Source organism: Labrus mixtus, chromosome 20 (assembly GCF_963584025.1).
Source record: "Labrus mixtus chromosome 20, fLabMix1.1, whole genome shotgun sequence".
Classification (NCBI taxonomy): Eukaryota; Metazoa; Chordata; class Actinopteri; order Labriformes; family Labridae; genus Labrus; species Labrus mixtus.
In genome coordinates this window covers 20,885,319-20,909,442 of record NC_083631.1, presented here as the reverse complement: position 1 = coordinate 20,909,442, position 24,124 = coordinate 20,885,319, and the positions used below count along the sequence as shown (strand labels likewise).

General features: G+C 41.8%; 2 protein-coding genes and 1 long non-coding RNA gene across 6 annotated transcripts in view; 2 read left to right on the top strand and 1 right to left on the bottom strand.

Annotated features, from left to right (window-relative positions):
* The window catches only part of gh1 (growth hormone 1), a 188,783-nt gene extending 179,579 nt beyond the window's left edge, over positions 1-9,204 (top strand). Inside the window, exons 2-7 of one of the 2 annotated variants that reach the window (XM_061065903.1) lie at positions 6,430-6,455; positions 7,064-7,197; positions 7,431-7,547; positions 8,455-8,598; positions 8,698-8,844; positions 8,926-9,204. In XM_061065903.1, coding sequence (XP_060921886.1) covers positions 6,446-6,455; positions 7,064-7,197; positions 7,431-7,547; positions 8,455-8,598; positions 8,698-8,844; positions 8,926-8,988 — 615 coding nt within the window. In that variant the 5' untranslated portion in view covers positions 6,430-6,445 and the 3' untranslated portion in view covers positions 8,989-9,204. Of the gene's footprint in view, positions 1-6,388; positions 6,456-7,063; positions 7,198-7,430; positions 7,548-8,454; positions 8,599-8,697; positions 8,845-8,925 lie in introns of those variants that run through there. The other variant, XM_061065902.1, reaches the window with a different exon arrangement.
* A 1,727-nt stretch (positions 9,205-10,931) lies between these two features.
* cdc27 (cell division cycle 27) lies at positions 10,932-23,585 on the top strand. Of its 3 annotated transcripts, none has more exons than XM_061026329.1 (20): positions 10,932-11,088; positions 15,532-15,607; positions 15,761-15,908; positions 16,003-16,128; positions 16,275-16,372; positions 16,476-16,621; positions 16,720-16,940; positions 17,317-17,416; positions 17,711-17,820; positions 18,272-18,371; positions 19,169-19,349; positions 20,179-20,351; positions 20,485-20,637; positions 20,919-20,999; positions 21,342-21,469; positions 21,586-21,703; positions 21,854-21,982; positions 22,182-22,256; positions 22,383-22,512; positions 23,196-23,585. In XM_061026329.1, the coding sequence occupies exons 1-20, from the start codon at positions 11,062-11,064 to the stop codon at positions 23,282-23,284; spliced, it is 2,409 nt and encodes an 802-aa protein (XP_060882312.1). In that variant the 5' UTR covers positions 10,932-11,061; the 3' UTR covers positions 23,285-23,585. The 3 variants fall into 3 exon arrangements, with proteins under 3 accessions (XP_060882312.1, XP_060882311.1, XP_060882313.1); XM_061026328.1 differs by having other exon boundaries at positions 23,193-23,585; XM_061026330.1 differs by having other exon boundaries at positions 22,383-22,555; positions 23,193-23,585.
* Positions 22,569-23,070, bottom strand: LOC132953942 (uncharacterized). The gene is made up of 3 exons (XR_009665680.1): positions 22,941-23,070; positions 22,795-22,906; positions 22,569-22,693 (listed from the first exon to the last, which is right to left on the bottom strand). It is a non-coding gene; the product is annotated as an uncharacterized LOC132953942 (long non-coding RNA).
* Positions 23,586-24,124: the final 539 nt, after the last annotated feature.

Below are 24,124 nucleotides of genomic sequence, written 5' to 3'. Positions count from 1 at the left end.
TCATTTTATGATAAGTGGAGCAGGCAAAAGACGGAGAGGATGGACTTAGCCCATAATTAGGGGGGGTTGTAGACAGACTAGGGGCACATTTAAGTGTTCCAAAAATAGGGTAAAGTGTATTTTGCATAATTTGTGACCTCAAATGGACCAGTGAAGAGCCAATCAGAGCCAATCAGAGCTGCTTCAGACGCACTTCAATGTCTCACAAAACGTTTTTGTGACTTGCCTCCTAAAATAGATTGTCTCTCAACTGGGAAGGTTTGGCCCTGAATCAAAGCTGACAGGTACGGTTTCCACTCTCAACGAGTCATATGAGGTGTGGGGGAGCAGGCAGCATGCATCTGATCATAACCTAACAATAAAATAAATAGGTTGCAGTATACTAACATTATTTATTGTATGATCATATCGTGTTAAGAAGTGGATTCTTTGGTCTCTTGGATCTCACATAATTCAATTATGATAAAAAGCAAAAATGTCGATGTGATCATTGACTCACATAATTTCTTTTTTATTTAATATTGTTTTACTAGGAGTTTATTTCTTATGAAAATGCTTCACTGTGATGTTAAGAGAAGGTTCAGTTGTTGTCTCTCACGTGCAGGTTGCTTAGTAAAAATGGATTTACCTGAAGCTCTCTCTTCTTCAATGAGCAGATCCTTCACTTTCTTTCTTTCTTTCTTGATCTCTTCTCTTTATGTCTTTATTATTTAACATATTTTTCTATGAAGTCTTGTCTATCAGTGTTAAAATCATATTTAACATATAAATTATGCTTCAAGGTAATGAATGAATCAGTGCAGCAATTATTTGTTGACTGAAACGTCTTTTTCTTTTCATCTTTGGCTTTATTCAAAGAATAAACTCAGAGATTAGGTGTGTTAAACTTGTTGCTAAGAAACCAGCGCTTCAAGTGATTGGCTGTTTGAGTGTTAGATTCATCAACCTGCTAAAATGTTTGAGGAATATGCACATCAGTTGAAACCTGCAGTGATGAAAAAGTCATTAAAGCTTCAAACTGTCCTTAAAATGTTTCTGCTGTCGTTCTTCAAGATCACCCGAACTTCACACATGCTCAATTGTTTAGCTTTCTATTATTATTATTATTATTATTATTATTTTGTTCCTGCACACACCTGTACATTTCCATACCTCAGTACCAGGGGTCATCAACTGCATTTGTACAAGGGCCAGCTTTTTTCCTGACTGACACTGTGGAGGAAGGACTTTTAAATATGCTTCCACATAAGCCTGACAGCTGTCAAGCACGATGGGAAGAAGCTGGTGTCACCTAATGCGAGTATTTCAGCCTTGGGATTTTATTTTTATGTTCATTGTTTAATCACCGGAGATAATTTATATTCTGGGAGTCGGATGGGAAACTTTTGGGGCACCGGATGTGGTCCCAGCGGGCCGCCAGTTGGTGGTCACTGCTCTTTACCTTTAATGTGACACACTGTACACGTCTGTACAAAATCTCGTGGTATGGTTCCACTTCCTGCCTGGCTCAGAGGCCGTGCAGCAGCAGCTGTTCTCAGATCGAAACGGCCAAAGTTCAAAGAGAAAGACAAGAAGAGCAACAGCTGCCAACACAACTGACAAACTGAGTATTACATCACACAAACACACACACACACCCACGCACACATTTTAAGTTTCTTGTTTCAGTCATCGAATGTTTCAAAGGAAATCTTTCTGCGTGCTGAAGCCACTCTAATGTTTAACTTCAAATAAATAAACTGATGAAGACATTTCAGAGCTCCTCGTGGCAATTCGACCCGAAAAAAGTACTTGGAATTGTATCAGATCAAACATTAAAAAAATTATATTTCGAAATTTTATGTCAACATGATATTATTTACTGCTGACAGAACTGTTTAACTTAATTCAGTCTGTGTGTCTGTCGCCCTCTGCTGGCCCTCCTTTGAACTAAACTCTGTTTTACTCACACAGATAATAATCCTGCCAGCTTCAGCAGGCAAGAAAATATTGTAGTTTGTTTAACTTTAAATGCAATGGTGTGTCTCCAGGGGCGTGTCCAGAGGGGTGGCATGGGCCCCTCCTTGAAATCTTATAATTCGTAACTAGGCTATTTGCCCTGCCAGAGGAAGGACTTATGTTGAAATCCACTATTCAGCCTGTGTGTTTTCAGATCACAGATGTTTGTTCGCAAATTAAAATACTTTAAATCTTTTTTTGAGTCCTTGAATAATTAAGATTGTAGATATATGTATAAGTTGCCATTATCTTGTGTTACTTAAACATTGATGTGATAAGTGCAAACAAAAGGGGTAAATAAAGTTGCGTGCACCACAAATTTCAGGCCACCCCTGCACAAATCAGTGCCCAAGTTGGGGCACCCCAGTCCAAAAAGTCTGGACTCTCCCCTGTGTTTACCCCCCAGAACAGTTTGTTCAGGATGATGTGACACCTGAGACATGACGAGACTCTTCAGAGGACGAGTTCAACGTGATGTTTTTCTTCAGAAGACTGTTCGACATGAGGTGTACTTTTTTTTATAAAAGTGTTTTTTTTCCATAATAAAGTGTAGGAGACACAATACATTGTAACACAGAAAATCCCATCCTCCCCTGAATTTGCAAAGTGTTCTCTCTAACCCAGATGGGTCTGGGTAACTAAGAGGATCGTGCCCTCTCCCAAACTCACACCTGTGGAGTGCGAATCAGTACTATTGGTATGGTACTATGTGTCTCGAATGTCCTCATACAAACAGGACAAATCAAATGAAATGCTAGGGATACAGCTAGAGGAAAATAAAAAGAAGATTGATTTACATGATATGTCTCTAAAGGACACACATTCAGTGTGAAGTATCTCAGCAGGAGACATGATCAGTGTGACCTGTCTCTCTTCAAAAGACATATACAACATCAGGTACCTCTACAGGAGACACGTTTGACGTCCATATATCTGCAGAGAAAATAACATAATAAATGAAATAACATGTCTCATCATAGTACAGGTTACAGCTGATGTGTCTTCTTAGAGGACATCATTGAAATGACCTGTCTCATTATAGGACATGTTCACCATAACATGTCTAAGCAGTCAAATTTCAATATTTCGCATCTCTACAGTGGACACAGTCAACGTGAATTGACGGTTCAGAGGACATGATGTGTCTCTCTTCAAGGGGACACGTTTAACATGACGGTTGATCAAAGTGTGACCCTGCGGAGGTGAGCTGAGGTTTTTTGATTATCATCATGTGGATGAGATGATGATGGAGGTTTGTTAAGATGAATGAGCTTGTTTCTGCTGTCAGAGAGTGAATATTCAAAGTGAAAAAAACAAATGTGTCAACTAGAAGGTCACATCATACGTAAACACAGACACACACACAGATGCAAACACATACACGCACACACACACAAACAAACACACACACACCTCATTTAACACAGTAACAGTACAAGAATATTGAGAATATTTCACTGCTGGTGATTAATGAGCTGAAAATATAATTTAGAGGATATTATACACACAAAGTAAGACATCGTCTCTTATACTATGTAGAATCTCCAACAGAGATGTTAGATATCATGAAGGTGGTTGTAATCTTTCTTTGTCGACCAGGTTTCCTCTTCATGGTCTGTGCAAAATCACATGAGTCAGAGGTGCTGCTTGTAAAGCCCCTGAGGGCCGACAAACTTTAAACCACAGCAGTGGCTCAAAATGAGCACATTTTGGAATGACAGTAGGAAACATCCCTAAGGGGGGCACCCCATCTCTCCCTCTCGTTGCCCTGCTAAGCATCTCATGCATGATAATATAATAATAATAATAACTGTATTTATATAGCACCTTTTTAAAAACACAGGTTTACAAAGTGCTTGAACAAACAGCAAAAACAAGAACAAAGCAAACTAAAGCAAACACAGAAGAACATAAACAACAGCAAGAACATAACAAATGCAAAATACTAAAAATAATTAAATACAATTCAACAGAAAAGAACCCAAAGTGCACGATACCCAACAGACATATATAACCCAACCATCACAAGAACCATCACAAGAACCATCACAAGAACCATCATAAGAACCCAACAACACGAGCTGAGACCAAGAGGAACCAAAGATTTAAAACGATGTAAGAAACTAAAAGAGCTAAAAGCAAATAAAAAGATAACAGCAATAAGAAGGTAAGAGAAGTAAAAGAAATAGAAACAAGTTGTTAAAGGATCAAAAAAACTATAATATTAATAAAAATAAAAAGTAAATATAAATATAAAACGTAAATAGACAAAGTAAGTAAGATAAGATATTACCAAGTTAAAACACAAGAGGAGTTAAGATAAGAGCATAAATGGCAGTAAGGACAGTAAGAAGTAAAAAAAGATAAAAATAGTAAAACCAGTAAGAAAAGACATTAAGATTCCTGTGAAAACCCCAAGTCTTGGAGTGAAAAAAGAGATGAAGAGGAGTAAGCTGCAGGACAATAGAAGACATGATGGGGATGAACGCTGGTTGGAGGGGCCCCAAATAGATTTTTGCCCAGGGCCTGAGCAGACTGTAGAATCACCACTGAGAGCAGTAACCCTTGGGCAGGCACCCTTAAGAGCAGTGCAGAGGTAGAGCAATCTTTTAGACAGTAGCCCAAGGAGTCGAGACAGAAACCCTCAGGCAGAGGGGGTGACACTTGACCAGGGGTTAGTCCCACCCTGCAGCATTGGCAAGAGGAGGACCAAGTGGACAGAGAAGCTTTGGAAGTGAAGCCTGCAGTGTAGATGCTGCAACACTGGAGGCCAGCAGGGGAACCGCCTTAAGGGCCAGCATGTCAACGATGATGATGTGGCTGAAAGTGGAGGCAGATAAATGAACATTTAACACAGGAACGCTGGATTCAAACTGCAAAAGAAATATTTTTTAATTCCATTGGGAGTTTCATGAGTTCATTGATGGTTGTTATTGTGATTTGTTGACTAGCTGTTTGTCAACTTGCAGTTAACTGAGCTTTCAGAGATCAGCTTGTGTTTGTTGTGTGTTGACTCTCTGCTTGTATCACTGTCACGGAGCGATGAATACATTCAGTTTCCAGTGTAATATAACTGTTAAAGGTCTGACCCCTCAGATCAGTGACAAGCTGTGAATAAATTCAGATCTCTGAGGACGAAAACATCAAACATCTGACTCTGTTTTCTAAAAGTGGATCTGACATTTTTACATTTTCACAGCAGCAGCCAGTTTCCTGTAACTCTGCTCACAATATTGAAAAGGTTTCTCTCAGAAAATGTTCATTGCATCATTTTGTTCGATGGACTCCTGTTATTGTTTTCCCTTCATTAATATGTATAATTTCACAGGCTTTCAGCTGGACTGGGCCTACTGACATGCTAAATAATCAGATTTCATGTTGAAACACATAAAATAACACTTCCATCTTATCATTTCTAGAGTTCTAGTGAATATCTGTCTTCAGATCCAAAACCTCCAAGATAAACTAGTTTAAATGTTTCATTCAGTTCATTTTTGTTGCGCAAAAACACAAACTCTGATGTTGAAATTCTTAACACTTTAGGAATAAGCAATCAGTACGTATTGTTATGTTTCTGACGATGCCGACAGTCTGTTGGGACTTGGGTTGGGAATCAGGGGTCAGTGGTTCAAGTCCCTATACAGACCACAGTATGTCACTTGGGACTGGATGCTGGAGAGGTGCCACTTCACTTCCTGAGCACTGCTGAGGTGTCCTTCAGCCAGGCACAGATCCCCCCCCCCCCCCCCCCCCCCCTCCATCTGCTCATGTGCTCTCTTTTGTGTGCAGTCCCTCACCCTGACACCCGTCTGCACTGGGACTTTGCGCCCAAAATTTCAAGGAATGTTGTCCTGTGTCTAATTAGTGAAAAAATAACAGAAAATATTGATCAATGAGTCATTAATGAGCCTTTATATAAATATGTGTAGTAAGTGTTTTAATTGATTCTATTGTCAATGTTATTAATAATACATGTGTTGTGATTTTGCTTGTTGCCCTTTGGGAAACCTTAATGTCCTATTGGGGAATAAATAAAGGTTTGGTAGTGATATAGTTTAAGGTTTCTACAGTAGAAATACAATCAAATACAGCTTACAAGTTTACATATAAATGGTCTTATGTTGAGTTTTATAGCCTGTTGTTTTTGTAAATATATTACTGATTTCGAGAGAAATTGTACTTAATGTTCCAGTTTTTCCTTTAACAGTCAGCTTTTTCCCATTTCTACATATTCATTTGAAGGTGTTAGTGGTAAACAGAGGACAACACACAGTACACACATGCACAAACACACAGGCACACACACGTAGTTTCATGTTTCTGGCGATACATTTATTCAATAAGTTTTCTTCTATAAAACCGTAATATTGGGCTGAAAACCTCAAACAGCTCTGAACTCCGATCAGATAAACTCCAAACAGAACGGAAAAAAGAACCTGAACCTACCATGGAAAAAGGTCAGACTCTTTATTCTTCCTTTTTCTGATTTCACAAACTTGACAAGTTAATTTATATGGTTGTTTTTCTCTGAGCCTTAAAATCCGGTCTCACAGTTCTGTCTCTTACCTGTGCTTCTCTTACTTGTTTGTCTATTACCTGTCTGTTTTACCCCTATACCTCACCCGTCTCTCTCTCTCACACCTGTCAGTCTCACCTATTTCTGTCCCTATATAACTGTATATCTCTCTCCTGCCTCTCAGTCACATATCTGTCTGTCTCACCTGTCTCTCATCTTTCAATCTCTCACCTGTCTCGACTGTTTTTCTCCTACCTGTCTTTCACCTGTTTGTCTCACCGCTGTCTTTATCCTACCTGTCTGTCTTACACTTGTCTGTCTCTTACCATTCTGTGAGCTGAGTAACTTTTTTTCTAACAGTTGCCATAGCCCACCTGTCTCTTTCACCCATACAGTAATTGTCTCACACCTGTTTGTCTCTCACCTGTCTTCATCTAGCCTGTTTCTCCTTCATCTTACACTGTCTCATCTGTCTCTCTCTCTCGTTTGTCTCACCTGTATGTATCTCAAATTGCTGTCTCACCTGTTTCTCTCCTGTCTGTCTCCCAGTGGTCCTCCTGCTGTCCATGTTGTCTCTGGGAGTCTCCTCTCAGCCAATCACAGACGTCCAACGTTTGTTCTCCATTGCTGTCAGCAGAGTCCAACACCTTCACCTGCTTGCTCAGAGACTCATCTCTGACTTTGTGAGTGTATGGCAGCCTAGAGGGACAAAATACTTACAAAACACAACAGGGATTAAAAGAAGAAACACACAACAGTAAAATAGAAAATGCTCCACAGGGCATGTAATGGCAGGAAGCATTGTCATTAACTACCACTGTGTTTATAACTTTAGATTTTCAGTTTTGTAACTTTGGTATTTCTGTGTTCACAACTCTGTATTACTGTTTGTCTTTCTGTGTGATGTGTTTGTTAGGAGAGCTCACTGCAGACCGAGGAGCAACGTCAACTCAACAAAATCTTCCTACAGGATTCTTGCAACTCTGACTACATCATCAGCCCCATCGACAAGCATGAGACGCAGCGCAGCTCTGTGAGCGAACTACACAGTACTACACATTCAGTACAGAACACATCATAAAGCTAAATACTGTTAAATGTTATGAAATGCGTTGCAACAAAAAAAAGTACAGAATGCGGTGCAATTCTTTGTGAGAATTTCACAGAACCAGCAGAGCACAGTACTACACAGTACAAAACAAAATTACACTGTAGCGAATAAAACTGAAAAAAGTACAATATATTAATGTAATTTTGGAAAAGCTCAATAACGTCATTCTTTGTCATTGTGTTATTGTCGTCTGATTTTGTTAGACTGTTGTTTTTATTTTGTAGTTATCATTTTTATTATGTCATTGTGTTGTCGGTTTTCAGTTAGTTTTGTTATATTTTATTTATTAAGACAGATAATAGGATAACCTCACACGGGGCACCATATTTTACAGTCTTGTGGTGTTTTCACACATGCACAAAAGTCCTGAAAATTCTCTAAAATTGTTAGGGTGGGGATAATTTTTATATCCTGTGATCTTTGGGCATGTAAGAAGTTGCTTCATACTCTTTTGTGGGCCATAGACTCAAAAATAAATCCATACTTTGAACAGGCATTTAGTAAATAGGCTGCAGATTAAGTTATTGAAATAACTTCATTACTTTTATGCAGGGAAAATGAAATCACTCAGCGCTATTTGCAAGGCAGTTCTCTTAAGAAAAACAAGAACAATAGATTGGTTGCAACAAATATTCTTCTACATATCTATCTCCTATCTTCTCATTGGTTTGAGGTTCTAAAGCGGTGTTCTGAATGGTTCGTGCATGTTCAGAAGCTATTCTCATCTTAGTTCTCTGTGATTTATAACCGAGAACCAGACTTAGACTTTGAGTTAAGCTGTGGTTCTGAATGGTTCTAGGTTCTTAAGCTTTGTTGTTATTTGTTCCAGGTTCTGAAGCTGTTGTCCATCTCCTATCGTTTGGTTGAGTGCTGGGAGTTTCCCAGTCGTTCTCTGTCTGGAGGTTCTGCTCCAAGGAACCAGATTTCCCGCTCGTTAACTGAATTGAAGACAGGAATCGTGCTGCTTATCAGGGTGAGAAAACACACACACACACACACACACACAAGAACATGATTAAATCATACAATACTCACTAATGTGACCGACCAACCTACCTGCCTAATTCTGCAGGCCAATCAGGACGGAGCAGAATTCTTCCCTGAAAGCTCCCCCCTTCAGCTGGCTCCTTACGGAAACTTTTATCAAGGTCTGGGAGCTGACGAATCGCTGCGACGGACCTACGAACTGCTGGCCTGTTTCAAGAAAGACATGCACAAGGTGAGAAAGAGGAGAGCCTGATGTAATGATGATGAAGATACTGATGATTAAATGAAGTACTGATAATGTCTACGTTTACAGGTGGAGACCTACCTGACCGTGGCAAAATGTCGACTCTCTCCAGAAGCAAACTGCACCTTGTAGCCTGGCCTCTCTACCATGAAGCCACACCCTTGTTATTGATGTCAGCCCGCGTGTTTGTAGCTCTGCCTCCATGTTCCCTTACTCTGCTACCTAGTATTAGCATTAGCTTTACCTCTGTCAGTGTTATTATTGAGCATGTTTAGTTGCTGAACTCTAAAGAAGTGATGTACTCCTGTCACAATGTGTAATAAAGTGTGTGCTGTGTTGCATTCAGAAGTATGTTTGTGTCGTGATGATTTATGAACCTCCGCTGATGAGAATTGCTGTTTCTTCTTTATGGCTTCAGGCTAATTTGGTTCTTAACGTTCCAAATCATTCCAGTCATTTTGTGTTTTTTCTTCATTTTCTCTGATAGATGCATGAGGCATTCATACCCTCCAACCAAATTAAGGCCATAATCAAAAGGGCACCAACACAAATTTACTGAATTTACAAATTCTTCTATCAATGAGCAGAGCAAGCAAGCCTCTTTGTCCCCTCCAGTATCTGCTTAACCAAAGCCTGACTGCCTTCTGAGGCGATCCTACAGGATAACAACTACACACAATTTGACCAAATAAAACACGACACCTTAACAAATTCAAAACGCTGGGATTTTAATGGGACAAAAATAACTACATAATTAAACAAAGATCAACTCAAAAACATATTTAACAAAACACATCAAACAATCCCTGACTGAGCAGCACCATGCAGCAGTAACCACTCCAAAACTTCCGTTTTAAACACTGAGGCTAGGGCCCTTTCCGAATTATCACAGTTCAGTAGTCAGTACTTTTCAGTATGGAGTTTCAGTATACTGAACTCTCGTGGTCATTTTTTGGGTCCACCTCAGTATACTGAACATTTCAGTATGGATACTAACTTCCTGGTTTCATGCAGTATGGATCAGATGCGTGCTTACAGGAAATGAATTGTGTTTTACCACCCACAATGCTGTGCGAAATTAAACGTAAATCGTCACTTCACGTGCGCCTCCAAATCAAAACAAACGAGCGTGGATTAATTGAATAAATTTTTAATCTAGAGTTAAAGTCCCGACTGAAATCACTACTTTTAATTAACAACAGAAAATAAAACAAATATCTGCATTATTATAAAACCTTTCCCCCTCTATTTAAATAATGATTTAACTATTTAAATGCGTCTTTATTGGTTTATTTTACTTTATATTCTGTATCTTACTGTCTTTCATTTGTACTTTTCTTTATGTACTGTATGTTATTTAGTTATTTAATCTGCCTTTTACTTGATTTACATTGTGATATTGTTTTTTGTTTACCTGCCTGTATATGCCCATTACTCCTCTTGAATAAAGCTAAACAAAAAAAAAACAAAAAAAAAACGGGTGGATGCGGCCGGTTCGGGTAACGTAAATGACGTCACTTCCATACTGAATGAATCAGACGAAGTAGGAACAAATATCTGCCTACTGTGTGTGCATACTGAATAGTAGGTACTAACAGTATACAGCACGGATAGTAGGTACTGCCTACTGACAGACTGAGTAGGTACTTGGCAATTCGGATACAGCCCTGGTCACTACTGCACATCGTTATGGTTACATCTGTTTACATCTGTTAGTCCGATCACTGTCCACTTATATCTACTCCTTTATATTTTGTATTTTTAAGTTAAGTTTAAGCTTTAAGTTGTATTTAAATTGACACTTTATATTTAGGTTAAAATGTTTCGTACTTGCACTGTTGTTAATTTACTGCTCTGTGTGCCTTTGAATTGCCCCAAAGTTTTTTGAATTGAATTGAATTACAGTTGTCACAGAGGACAGTTTTCTCTGGCACCACCAGGGGGCGACAAATGCCCTCCCCTGCGTTACATACTTTTCACCAACAGGGGGCGCAAGCATTTTCTTCGGCTCTTTCCGTTTGGTCATCGTTCATCTTCGCTTCGACTTCGTCTCCTTCTCGGGTTTTATCGGGTAGTTTCGGCTGTTAACGGTCGGTGTGTTCAAATGTTCGGCCGCAGCTCCTCCTGCAGACCGTAGTGAAGAAAGAGCGTAGAGAAAATAGGGAAACAGACGACAAGAGCGGATAGACGGAGTGTGGAAGCGGAATGACGGTGCTGCAGGAACCTGTCCAGGTAAACACACAGGTTCAGGTCGTTGTCATGAGCGGGGCTTCGAGTATTCCTAAAAGCCGGGGGGCTCCCTTCTCCGTCCCGGCCACAGCGGCTGGTCCAGTCCGCGGTGTGAGAGCTTCTCCCCCGCCACAGGCCCCGCATCCCGCCGCTACCAGCTCCGAACATTTTAAATGTGGAATTGCTGTTAAAAGTTGACAATCTCAACGATTATATATCGATAGAATGATTCATTACCTAATCACAATTCTGGTTCGTTCTCTTAGGTCCGGTTGTTACAGTTCAGAGAGGTCACGCCAGACACCTTTTAAAAATCTGTCATATTGAGGTTTCAACTTGTGTCGGTTCAGAAATCAACCTAAAAAAATGATTTTGATTATCTTTTAAGATAATATTGATACTGCAAGTCGATTCGGCGTGGATCTGATGGTTGCTGCATCGCTTGGTTACATAATCTTGACATTTATTTCACGTATTTGTCTCATGTTTCTGTGCTCAGGCTCAGGTCAAAATGCGCCGCTCGGTCTCGACAGTTGCAGCGCAAAACACTTAACAAAGTTGATATTATTCTTCCATGGATCATGTTTAGTTCAATGTGACCGCGCCGAATAAAACAGTAAACACTATTCATCCGTTACAGCTGATTTAGAAAGGGGTTCGTCTCTTCTGATTAGCAGTGTGTTCACAATCAGCTATAATCTAAATGGAGTTCTGTATTATTAGCAATGCTAATGCCCGGATGCTAACGCCGTGGCTAACGTGTAGCCTAGCCGCTTCACTTACAAGAAATCCTCCATTAAAGTTTACGAGACAACAGAGACGGCTCCATAATACTGTATTCAGTTTGAACTGGAAACAGCCGCTAACACAGAGGCTTAAAATAACCAATAACTTGTTTAATGTGCTTGTTTCAGGCGTTAACTAACCACCGCTTACTTAGCTGCTTGCTAACAATATTAGCCATCAGCTGGTTAGCTGCCATGTCAGCCAGTCCGACCAAATTAACCGAATTAAAACAGAATTTAATTTAGTGTTGAGGTTCAGGCCCAGTATAGAGACCCCACTAGTGTGTTTGTGTTATCACTGAGGACTCAACATTAGTCTAACACATTTTAATTGACTGTTGGATATTACAATGCTGTGTTGAAATGAATGTAATGGATGTGGTTATTCAAGTTTTATAAACGTCATATTATCACTTACAGTAAAGATTTATAATCAGTCATTGCATCTTCACCTCTGCAGAATCTTTAGGAGAAAGCCTGTTTGATCACTGACTTTTACTTAAGTCTGTCTGTGTCTCTTGAGGAAAGAAAGGTGCAGTAAACATAAACAAACTGATGGTTATTATCAAGGTACAGTTTATTACATCAGTGTTATTGAAAAGGGAAACAGCTTATTATCCTAACAAATAACAATCAAATCAACTTTATTTATATAGCACTTTAAACACAGCATTGATTGATCCAAAGTGCTGAACATTGCAGAAACAAAACATTAAAAAGTAACAGGCAAGAATAATAACAATTAAAAAACAAAAACAGAAAAAAACAGGTTACTGAACATTTAAAGCAATTGAGTAAAACTATTAAACACCAGTAGTGTTTAATAGTGGGAGAGAGACGGATGTCTGGGGGCAAAGAGTTCCACAGTTTTGGTCCTGCAATAGAAAAGGTCCGATCCCCGTTGCACCTTGTCCTCGATTTAGGAAGTGACAGAAAGTTTTGTGCAGATGACCTAAGATCTCTCACCGGTTTATATGGGGACAGGAGTTCTGAGAGGTAGGCGGGGGCAAGTCCATTTAATGCCTTAAACACAGTCAGAGGTATTTTAAAATCAATCCTGAGCTTGACTGGCAGCCAGTGCAATGATGCTGAGCAGTATGTTAGTGTGGTTGACACAACATCTGTCTGACCTGCATGGTCTGGTTTTCACAGGTTTCTGTTGTGGTAGATAGATATACTGTATTGTCTGTCCCAACAGAGACAGAAATTCTCCTTCGACAAGGCTCGAACAATAAACACAACTCACATTAAAAACAGAAAGTGCAGTACATTAAAAGAGGACTTAAAAACAACAGTTTCTAAAAAAAGGGGGGGGGGGTGTCTATTTGATTTTGTTCAGAATGGTTATTGCAGAGGGAATGAAGGATTTTTTTGTAGATGTTTTTCGATGGTAGATGGTGAGAGGGGGTCGCTCTGTGATCAGGGTGGCTCTCCTGATCGGAGAGGGTAGTTTGTGGTGAACCGATAATTTTGCTGGCCTGATTAACGATGCGGGAGAGTTTGGTTTTGTGTTTGGTGGTGAGGGAGTTGTATCAGGATGAGATGTTAAAAGTGAGGATGGATTCAATAAGTGATTGGTAAACCAGAGTTAAAATACGTTTGCTGACATTACTATGCACTTACTATGCACAGGGATTCTGCACACACATACAGTGATGTCTTTTAATGTTCTTGTGTGTGTCAAACAGCCAATGTAAGCACGGCTGTGTGCAGGACAGGTTGTCTGTAGGGGCCGCATCAGGAGGGGAGACTTCAGTCTGGGTTCTGGAGTCTACACAGAACCCCCCTGTCTCCAAATATTGATTGTGTTTTTATGATTAATTTGGGCTGGTATAAAGTGAAGCAACTGCCCAAAAAAGGTAATTGAACCATCTAGAGGGCAAATAAAACCTTGAGGGAGCTTTTTTAACAACCAGTTAGAATACATATCTTGCATTAATAATACATTGTCAACACAACTGGGAGGAAACTTTTAAATGTCTTGACTCAGGTTACAGTGTGATTTTGACCAGCACAGATCTGTTGTTTTTAAATCCAGCTGGAAAGAACAGCAATTTCTCTCAGAATGCCCCTTAGAACCAACACTGCTTTCTATAACCTGTTATTCCAATGTCTTAGCATGTGCCATGATGGCATATTGCTGCATGAAGCAAAGTGCAGCTCCGTGAGAGCTCTAAGCTTGTCACTCAGAGATCTGCACAACAAGCACTGTGTCCAGAGATGAACCTAGTCTGAACTTGGGGCGTAGTGCTTTGTGATCTTAATTGCACCCAGAAATGAGCACAGCTTAGACTCAATTGTCTAAAAAGGCCTTCACATTTCTCTGTTTCATTCTGGTCTTCTAGACACCAGTAAACTACTTCCTAACATACAAGTTCTATTTTAGGTCGGGTTGGACAAGTTGTCTTTGTGGGCTCAGGACCATTCTGGGTCAAGAGTAGTTGACAAAGTGGGGTTGGACAAAGATGAGATGGAGATAAGCTAGTTGTCCTTATTCATTGATTATGTTGCTTCAGGAGTAGTTACCATTGGGGCCAAGACTAGCTGTTTGGTCAGCACTAGTTGACAAAGGGTATTCAGGACCTGTTGACCATGTGGGGTTATCTAATTGTCTATGTTGTTGGTTCAGGACTTGTTAATGATGTAGGACCAGGACAAGTTGACTATGTAATAGGACTAGTTGATGAAGAGGGTTCAGGACAAGTTGACAATTTGGTTTCAAGACCGGTTGAGGTAGGGTTGAACGTGCTGACCATATGGGGTCAGGACTTGTTGAGATTAAATCAGGTGTAATAGTCTATTTTGGGTCAAGGCTAGAAATGCATTGTTTCAGTTTAAGTATCTGATAACAGTCCAGTATGGACTCAGATAGCTAGATTAGTGAATATGGGCTGATCCATGGGGATGAACTATACATTTCAGTTCTATGCTGTTCTGTGTTTACAGTAAGCATTGTGCACATACAATGGCTTCGTCATCAGTTCCCTGGCCTCTAAAAGAATGTATAAGAATAATGCTGAGCAGAGTTAATGGATGTAAAAGTTATATGCTTCACCAGACACCTGGAGCTCTGACGTTAGCCAGTTTTCACATTTAATAGTTGACTGGTTGGACATGAGTTGCACGACAAGCATGAGACAATGCTAGCAACGTGAAAAAGAAATGGACAACACGGGGGTGCAGAGTTTAGGCTGCTTTGCACATGCAATGCGGCTCAACGAGGGTTCGCTGAAGATTTCTAAAGAAGTTCATGTAGGCTTCCCCTGAAATTGTCCTGACTGAGTTGCATATTCACACAGATAGATGGATTGATTCCAAGGGAAATCCAAAATTGCACCTCACAGTGGGAATTATTTTCTGTCGGACTGTAGCAGGGGTCTCAAGACTCAGAAACAGAAGAGAGCAAAACGTAATGAAGCAGTTTCATTATATACTCATAGATCTATTAGTCACACTCGTAAAATCTACTGTCATGCCCTTTTCACAGGACATAAAAATCATCTCTCTTGCTCGTTCACAGTGAATTTTTCTCTGTCATTTCTGCTGCGTTCTCCCATCAGCACACCCTGAGACTAGTTGTACGATGGGGCTCAGCACTAGTCCGTGTCTCACATTAAACTCCCCTCGTTCTCTCTCCTTTTCTCTATCTCTCTGTGTTCAGGCTGCAGTGTGGCAGGCTCTGAACCACTACGCCTACCTGGACGCCGTTTTTCTCGCCGAGAGACTCTATGCTGAAGGTAACGTTTGTCTGTCTCTTAGTTTGTTTTAGATATACACCTGTGTGTCTCTCTGACCGGACACTTTGCTGTCTGTATATCTTCCTGTCTTGCCTCCCGGTGAGGCGTACATGTTTACCTGTTAGTCTGACTGAACACCTGTCTGTCTCTCAGTGAGGTCAGAGGAAGCCCTTTACCTGTTGGCTACATGTTATTACCGCTCGGGGAAGCCATATAAAGCGTACCGGCTGCTGAAGGCTCACAGCTGCTCCACACCACAAGTTCGATTCCTGCTGGCGAAATGCTGCGTCGAGCTCAGCAAGTAAGCAGATTCCACGGTCTCGATGAATGCTCGATTCTGATTAGTACACCTATCAATGGACTCCATCTAACTCTGTCTCCTTTCTTTCTTTCAGGCTGGCAGAAGGAGAACAGGTTCTGATTGGTGGAGTGTTAAATAAACAGAAGAGTCAGGATGACATCATTACAGAGTTTGGAGACTCCGCCTCCTTCACGCTGTCGTTACTGGGACACATTTACTGGTAAGAAACAATCCCCCCAGACTGTGTGTTGTTATAGACTTCACTTGTTTTGACATCTCTCTTCTCTCCCCCCTCTCTCTCTCCCCCCCTCTTTCCCCTTCTCTCTCACTCTCTCTCGCTCTCTCTTGTGCTCGCTCTCTGAGCAGTAAGACAGATCGTGTTGCTAAAGGTGCTGAGTGTTTTCAGAGAAGTCTAACTCTCAATCCGTTCCTGTGGTCACCTTTCCAGAACCTCTGTCATCTAGGTATATCAAACACACACACACACACACACACAAACACACACACCTGTAGTTCATCGACATCGTCATATGACAAATGTATTAACTTATGTCGTCTTTGTCTCAGGAGAGAAACCAGATCCAGATCAGGTCTTCAGGTTGTCCTCTCTACAAAATTCCTCTATAGCCCCACCCCCTCCATCTGTTAGCCCTGCCCAGAACCCCTCCCACCGCTTAGACACCGCCCTGATGGAGACACCACAGGACACACTAGTACGTACTTCTAGCTAAGTGTATTGTAAACATATAACTGAGTCAATCGCAGTCTGATCATTTGGTTGAATGTGTTTTTCTTTTTCGCCTCTCTTCAGGAGTTAAATCGTTTGAATTTAGAATCTTCTAATGGAAAGCTGACATCTGATTTGTCAGTCTCCTACATTGACTCCTCCCTCATCTCCCCGGAGACTGGCTCACTATTGGGTAACACAGTGTCCATGGCGTCAGCTGGCTCCTTGCTGGCGAAACAGAATAAGCCTAAGAGTGGGCGGAGTTTACTCGGAGGACCCGCTGCTCTCAGCCCACTGACGCCCAGGTGAGTCCACTCACATCCGCAAGTTAGCAGACATTTGATAAGTCGACCAGTCGCATAATGCTCACTTTGTAGCCATCGGTCGACCAATAGCAACACTGCACAATGTGATGTCATCAGACACCAAAAAGCGCATATGTATTGGGTGAAGGTAGAAGAATGTCAGCGTAATGTTATTTGTATTTATTTATGCTTTATTTTAACCTCAGATAAAAGGTTAAGGCCTCCATCACCTCCCGTAGAATCACAAATGTGAAAAAGAACACATCAAGAAAAACCAGTTTCATTCTTCATCTGAACACTTGTTGCTGTAACGCTGCATGAAGCTGTGTGAGCCTTGAGTGTCACTGTATGTAACAATCACTGTGTGTCTGTGTAGTTTTGGCATCCTGCCCCTGGAGCCAAGCCCGGGAGAACCCACATATCTACAGAACTATTCAGCTACGATGGAAACACAATCTACAGCTCCCAACAAGAAGGTACACACACCTGCTGCATACCTAATAAACACCAACACTCACTAATTACACATGTCTGAGTTAACCCCTTCCTGTGTCTCTCCTCACCTGTCTTTCTGTCTTCTACCCGTCTCACTCCTTACCTGTACGTTGTGTCGACTTATCTCACGACACATCTCACTCTCCCCTGTCTTCCTCTTCCTCATGGTTGTCTGTTTTGTCTCCTGGCCTGATCTTCTCCTCACCTTTCTGTCTGTCTGTCTTTTTCCCCTTTATGTTTTTTTTTTTTGCTTGACCCTTTTTTCTCTCTCTCAGTCTGTTTCCAGGATCAGTCAGTCAAAGTCTGTATTCAGTCAGAGCGGTAACAGCAGAGATGTCCTCCCCATCCCCTTCAACCAATCACAGACCACCGCTCCTCACACCAGGTAACTACAGCAACAAATCACAAATCTCCATCCCTCATTCAGGTAACTGTTCATGATGAAACCTGTAAGAGGGGTGAGATTGTTTTTCCTTTTTTTCTCTCTCTCTCTCTATTTTGTTAATCCCAGCTAGGGCTGTATGCAGCCAATCAGAAAGCAGCAGGCAGAGGGACAGGTCTTTCTGTTTGACTACTCCTCGATGCCTCACCACTTGTCTGTATCTCACTGATGAGATCTGTCTCTCAGCGTTCACACTGCAGCCAAAAGTCACTCAGATCTGATTTATTTTTATCACCGTCTGAACATAACAAGTCACCTTCATATGTGGATTCCCACAGGAGTCTGATACAGGCCACATTTAAAACAATGTGAACAACCAAACAAAAAAAAAATCAGATCTGAGCATTAAGACTTTCAGTGTGAACTCAGCCTTAGTAACCTGTCTGTCTCTCAGTGGCTCCCCTCAGGTTCTCAGTCCCAGTATGTCTGGTCCTCCAAACGTTCAGCCCAGAAGGAGCTCCAGACTGTTTACAAGTGCCAGCTCTACTGCCAAGGTACTACAGTAATACTTCTGCATTAACATTCTGCTCTACTGACACTATTTATTGGAAGAAATGAAATAACTCAGTAATAGTGCTTTACTGATGTAGGGTACTATCATACCATTACTGTGTCTGCATTGAACTGCAGTACTGATTTACAATACTATTAAGCTGGTACTATTTCTGTAAAGAACTGCAAAACTTCTGTTGTAATAACCAGTATCACAATAATGTTTTTTTAACGTAGTATCTCATTTATTCTACAATACTGTTATTTTGTTATGTATTTAAAGGTTTCTCCTACTTCAGAAAATGTACAGTAATACTGCAGTATTAATGAACAATAATACTTTTCCTGATATTATAAGTCTTGCACAAACACTTTTATTGCATGTATCTCTCAAATGCAGTTCTCAAACACTTGTGGAAAAGATACACAGTATAACAAAGACACGATGGTCACTCAAACTGGAAAGTAACCGAACATGTACGTGCATCACCGCTTGACACTCTGGAGAGTGATGGTGCTTGTTGTAATCCATATAGTGCCCTCTGCTGGTGACATAGAACTGCTAGTGTGATACAATGACACTCAAATGAAATGCTATTTGACTTGTGAATGAATTGAGTAATATCTGCGCACATCTGTGATAAAATAATCCGATACTGATGGTCACTGGATAAGATAATATCTGCCGATATTATCCGTTGGCCGGTTAACCTCACAGTACTGCAGTGCATTACTCACACTACATAACACTTTTAAATATACTAATATAATCTCCCTCTGTGTGTGTGTGTGTTTGTAGGAGAACAGTAAGAAGTTAAAGATGAAGTTTCCTACAAAGATCCCAAACAGGAAAACGAAATGTAAATCAGCAAAGACGTCAAACAGCAGCAACCTGAACGAGAGTCTGGACATCCTGAGACTGGATCCCAGTCTGAGTCTACCGGACGCCAGGATCCCCCAGTACCAGAGAGCTGCTGCAGGTAATATGACTAAAGAAATACTGCGGAACCAGAACCTCAGCCGGAACCCATTCTGACTCGGCTTCCATAGTTTGAACTAGGGATGGACGTTAACTGTGATTTCAATATTCCAGTACTCTCATTACCATTATGAATGAGTAATCTGTTACTGGTCTTTAAGTCCCAGGTCTGGATGAAATGACAAGTAATGGTAACATGACTCTATGGTTAGAGATGTCCACAAGTCTGTAGTAACAGCCACTTTGCCGTTCTGCTGCGCTTGCCTCATACATCTTTACCCTTCTTGTAGCTGTTGTTTGCAGAAATGGTAACTATTACTCCAGTTTGACAAACGGCATCAGCTCTTCCAAGCCTTTTCATTAAACGAAACTAAAAGGGGAGCATATCTTGAGTCACTGTTTTTTTGTTATTAGAAGGATCATCTTCTGTGCTCTGGTTTCATCACCATGTCGTGTTCGAACAGGGCAAGCGAATGATGTGATGCAAGACTGTCTGTTGTCTGTCTCCTCTTGTTTCTTCTTGTGCTTTAAGCGCATTTGGTTATTCATGGAACTAGTATTTCTTTGATATACAAGTTTAAAGCCACATATCTTGCACTATACGTCGTAATTTTTGTCAAAGTTCTTCCACATATCACGCTTCCTGGTCACGACTGACATCGTGCACAAAGAGTGTCCATGTGTGCAAGTAGTAAAATGCTACTTAAATAATGACATCATCAACGAGTCCTGGAGTCCCATCTCTTGTTAGAACAGGAAGTGATATGACAGATGTTGAAGCGTGAAATCCCTCTGACAGTAGGATGTGTGTGTTCTGTGTACGTGAGCAGACAGCGTGATGGCTTTGCTACGAGAACTCGGGCGTGGTTACCAGGCGCTGTGCTCGTACAACTGCAGAGAAGCCATCAACATCCTGACCTCCCTCCCTCCCCAGCACTACAACACAGGCTGGGTCCTCACACACATCGGCAGGGCTTACTTTGAACTGGCCGAGTACACACAGGTAACACACGTCTCATTTAGCTCACAGGTTATTATCTCACCTTTTTATCCTGGTCAGTCAGCTTCGGTTGTGTTTGATTTTTTTGTTCCGGTGAATCTTGCTTTAGTGATGTCATGATGATGTGTGTTTGTAGGCGGAGCGTCTTTTCAGCGAGGTTCGCAGGATCGAGTCGTACAGAGTGGAAGGGATGGAGATTTATTCGACCACGCTGTGGCACCTGCAGAAGGACGTCGCACTCTCCGCCCTGTCCAAAGACCTGACTGACATGGACAAGAACTGTCCCGAGGTAAGAGCTACACCTCTTCAGAGAACATCCTGAGTCAGTCAAGACCCCAACCTTCAGTCCAACACCTCCCCGACCTACCACAAAACTTTGTTCTCATTAAGCAATGGTACAGTTGGGACTAGTCCCTCTATGTGACTAGCTGTCTAACTTTCTGTTTCTCTGACCACCTGCATGTCTCCTCCTCTGACAAGCCTGTCTGTCTCTCTCTCTGTGACCACCAATCTGCCAGTCTCACAAACTATTTGTCCCGTTCTCTCACCGCCCGTCTCTTGTCTCTTCAGGCTTGGTGTGTAGCAGGAAACTGTTTCAGTCTGCAGAGGGAGCACGACATCGCCATCAAGTTCTTCCAGAGAGCCATCCAGGTGAGCTTCCGTTTCCATGGTTACTGTAACCGTAGCGACCAGGGTTAGATTAGTTTAGTGTGTGAATGAGCGGCATAAATAAAGCAAATTGAAACTGAGATACACAAGGGGACAGGTTTAAAAAAAGGCCTGCTCTGTCTGCCTGTCTGTTAGTTTGTCCCTCTCTTACCTGTCTCCCTTCTGGTTTCTCAATGTCTGTTTTTCTCTGTATGACCTCTCTCCCTCTGTCTCCCTCTGCTCTTTATCTCACTCGTCTCTGATTCTCTGTGATCTGACTCTGCACCCGGGTCTCTGACCTGTCTGTTTCTCTAATTCTTCTCTTTTAACCCGTCTGTCTCTCAGGTGGACCCGGGCTTTGCCTACGCTTACACTCTGTTGGGTCACGAGTTTGTTCTGACGGAGGAGTTGGACCGAGCTCTTGCCTGCTTCCGTAACGCCATCAGAGTCAACAACAGACACTACAACGCATGGTAGTGTTACAGTGATGACTACAGTTTCCATGTTATCTATATGCAATATTACCACATGGCATTTTACTGAGTGTGTGTGTGTGTGTGTGTGTGTGTGTGTGTGTTTGTTTGTTTAGGTATGGTCTGGGGATGATTTACTACAAACAGGAGAAGTTCAACTTGGCAGAAATCCACTTTAAGAAAGCTTTGAGCATCAACCCTCAGAGCTCTGTGCTGCTCTGCCACATCGGAGTGGTAAGTTAGCAAGCAGCATCCTCCATCTAAAACAACTGCTCTGTTAGCATGTAGCATCCTCATTCAGAAACAACTGCTGTGTTAGCATGTAGCATCTATCCACCCCCCTCTAAGGTGTTTTCATTCTGTGTGTGTGTTTGTGTTGTGTAGGTGCAGCATGCCTTGAAGAAGTCCGATGCGGCTTTAGAGACTCTGAACAGAGCAATTGGGATCGACCCCAAGAACCCGCTCTGCAAGTTTCACAGAGCATCCATACTGTTCGCCAACGACAAGTACAAGGTATCAAATCTGATCAGTAGTTAAACAGTCTCATTCTTTAAACGTGGATTATTTAGTCAAAACAGTTGTCAAATGTTTTGACAGTGATGGTGGCAGAGATCAATAGTCTCTGACACCATCACTGTCTATCTCTCTGTCCCCATGTTGACCTGTCTGACTATTGTTCTGTCACCATGGTAACCTGTCTGTCTCTCTGCAGGCGGCTCTGCAGGAGCTGGAGGAGTTGAAACAGATTGTTCCCAAAGAGTCTCTTGTTTACTTCCTCATAGGGAAGGTAAGAAACACCTGCTTACTTTTTGACCTCTGATAGTTTCACTCCTCAATGAAAACTTGCTCAGAAATTCTGTCTGTCTGTCTGTCTGTCTGTCTGTCTGTCTGTCTGTCCGTCCATCTCCCTCAGGTATATAAGAAGCTGGGTCAGACTCACCTGGCTCTGATGAACTTCAGCTGGGCAATGGACCTGGACCCTAAAGGAGCAAACAACCAGATAAAAGAAGCCATCGACAAGAGATACCTGCCAGAGGATGAAGGTGAGACAGATATCGGGTAACTAATGTACCTGGCAGACCTCAGGTGTGTGTAGGCTAGCTGTAGATTTGTTAGTTTCTGCCTTGCTAATAGCTGCTAACTTGCTGAGGCAGGTATAAGACCTTTTTGTCTGTCTGCCTGTCTTGCCCCACCTGTCTCTCTCACTACCTGTACCCCTCCCATCTATTTCTCTTCCATCGCCTGTTTGTCTCTCTACAAATCTCTTTCCCAATCTGTCTGTCTGGCTCTCTTTACCTCACTATCTCTCTCCCCGTTTCCCTCACTTTCTCTTTCTTCTCACCTGTCTGTCTCTTATCGTCTCTGTCTGTTATACCACCCGTCTTTCTCTCTCTCTCTCTCTCTCTCTCCCGTCTGTTTAAACATCTTTCTCCTCACCTGCCTTTCTTTGGTTTCACATCATTCTCCTCACCTGTCTCTAACAATATATTTTTCTCTACCTGTCTCTCCTTCTCTCACTTTCCACCTCCACTTGCTGTCTCTATCCGTCTCTCTTTTTACCGCTGTCACTTTGATTTTGAACGAACTGTCTCCCTTTCTCTCACCACCTGTCTTTCTCTATCTCTCTCTATCTCTCTCTCTCTCTCTCTCTACCTTTGTCTTCCTCTCTCTAACCCTGTCTCTCTCTCTCTCTCTCTCTCTGCACCTGTCTGTCTGTCTCCAGCAGCGGAGGTGGACGACAGCCAGGACAGCAGCATCATGACGGACGCTGACGACACGCAGCTCCACACGGCCGAGAGCGACGATGTCCTTTAACCCCGCCCCCTTCCATCTAACCTTGCCCACGCTTGAACCAAGCCCCACCCCCACAATGATGGAGTATTGTTGCTAGGCAACATTCTGGCAAACAGATCTTCAGTTTTGCTCCGCCCCCCTCCCCCCCCCAGCCCTCCTTTCTGTTCTCTGATGGCTGAAACAGACTGCTGCTGCCCTGAAGCCCCGCCCCCCGGTCCATCTCCTCTTAGTATGTCATCGAGCTTGTCCTCTGACATCACAGCTGTTTTTTATGTTCTTTTTATCATCGTTATGGAAATAAACAATAAAAACATGTAAACCCCGCCTAGTGATGTCTGTCTTAATCCTGAGAACAGCCGCCTGTAGAGCAGCTCTGATTGGACCAGGTGAGTAATGGCTGACTGTGGTTTCCCTTTCCAATTTTATTTTGTTTTTTTATATTGAAATTAATAATTACTTAAAACACTCAAGTTTTTTTTTTTTTTTTTTAAGTTTTGTTTTTTTACAGAAAACATGATGATTCATGTGGAGTCCTGTTTGTTTAAACAGACTAATGTTGCATATGCTTTCTTAACTTTGTATGTTTGGATATTTGGCGCTGAATACCTGCAGCTCCGCCCCTTTTTGGGTGAAAGCATTCCCGATAATATGATTGCCGCCTAAATTTCAATTCTGTATTCTACGGCGATTGACAGAGTATCAAGGCAAACAGATAAATTATTTTCTGTTCAGCTCAAGTTAACCGGACAACCGGCCCCATCTTGTCAATGGAGGCGTCATAAACTGACATCACAGCTCATACCTATAGTGTGTATTTTAACCTCATCACTTGAGTATACTACTGGGCTGTAATGTAGCTGT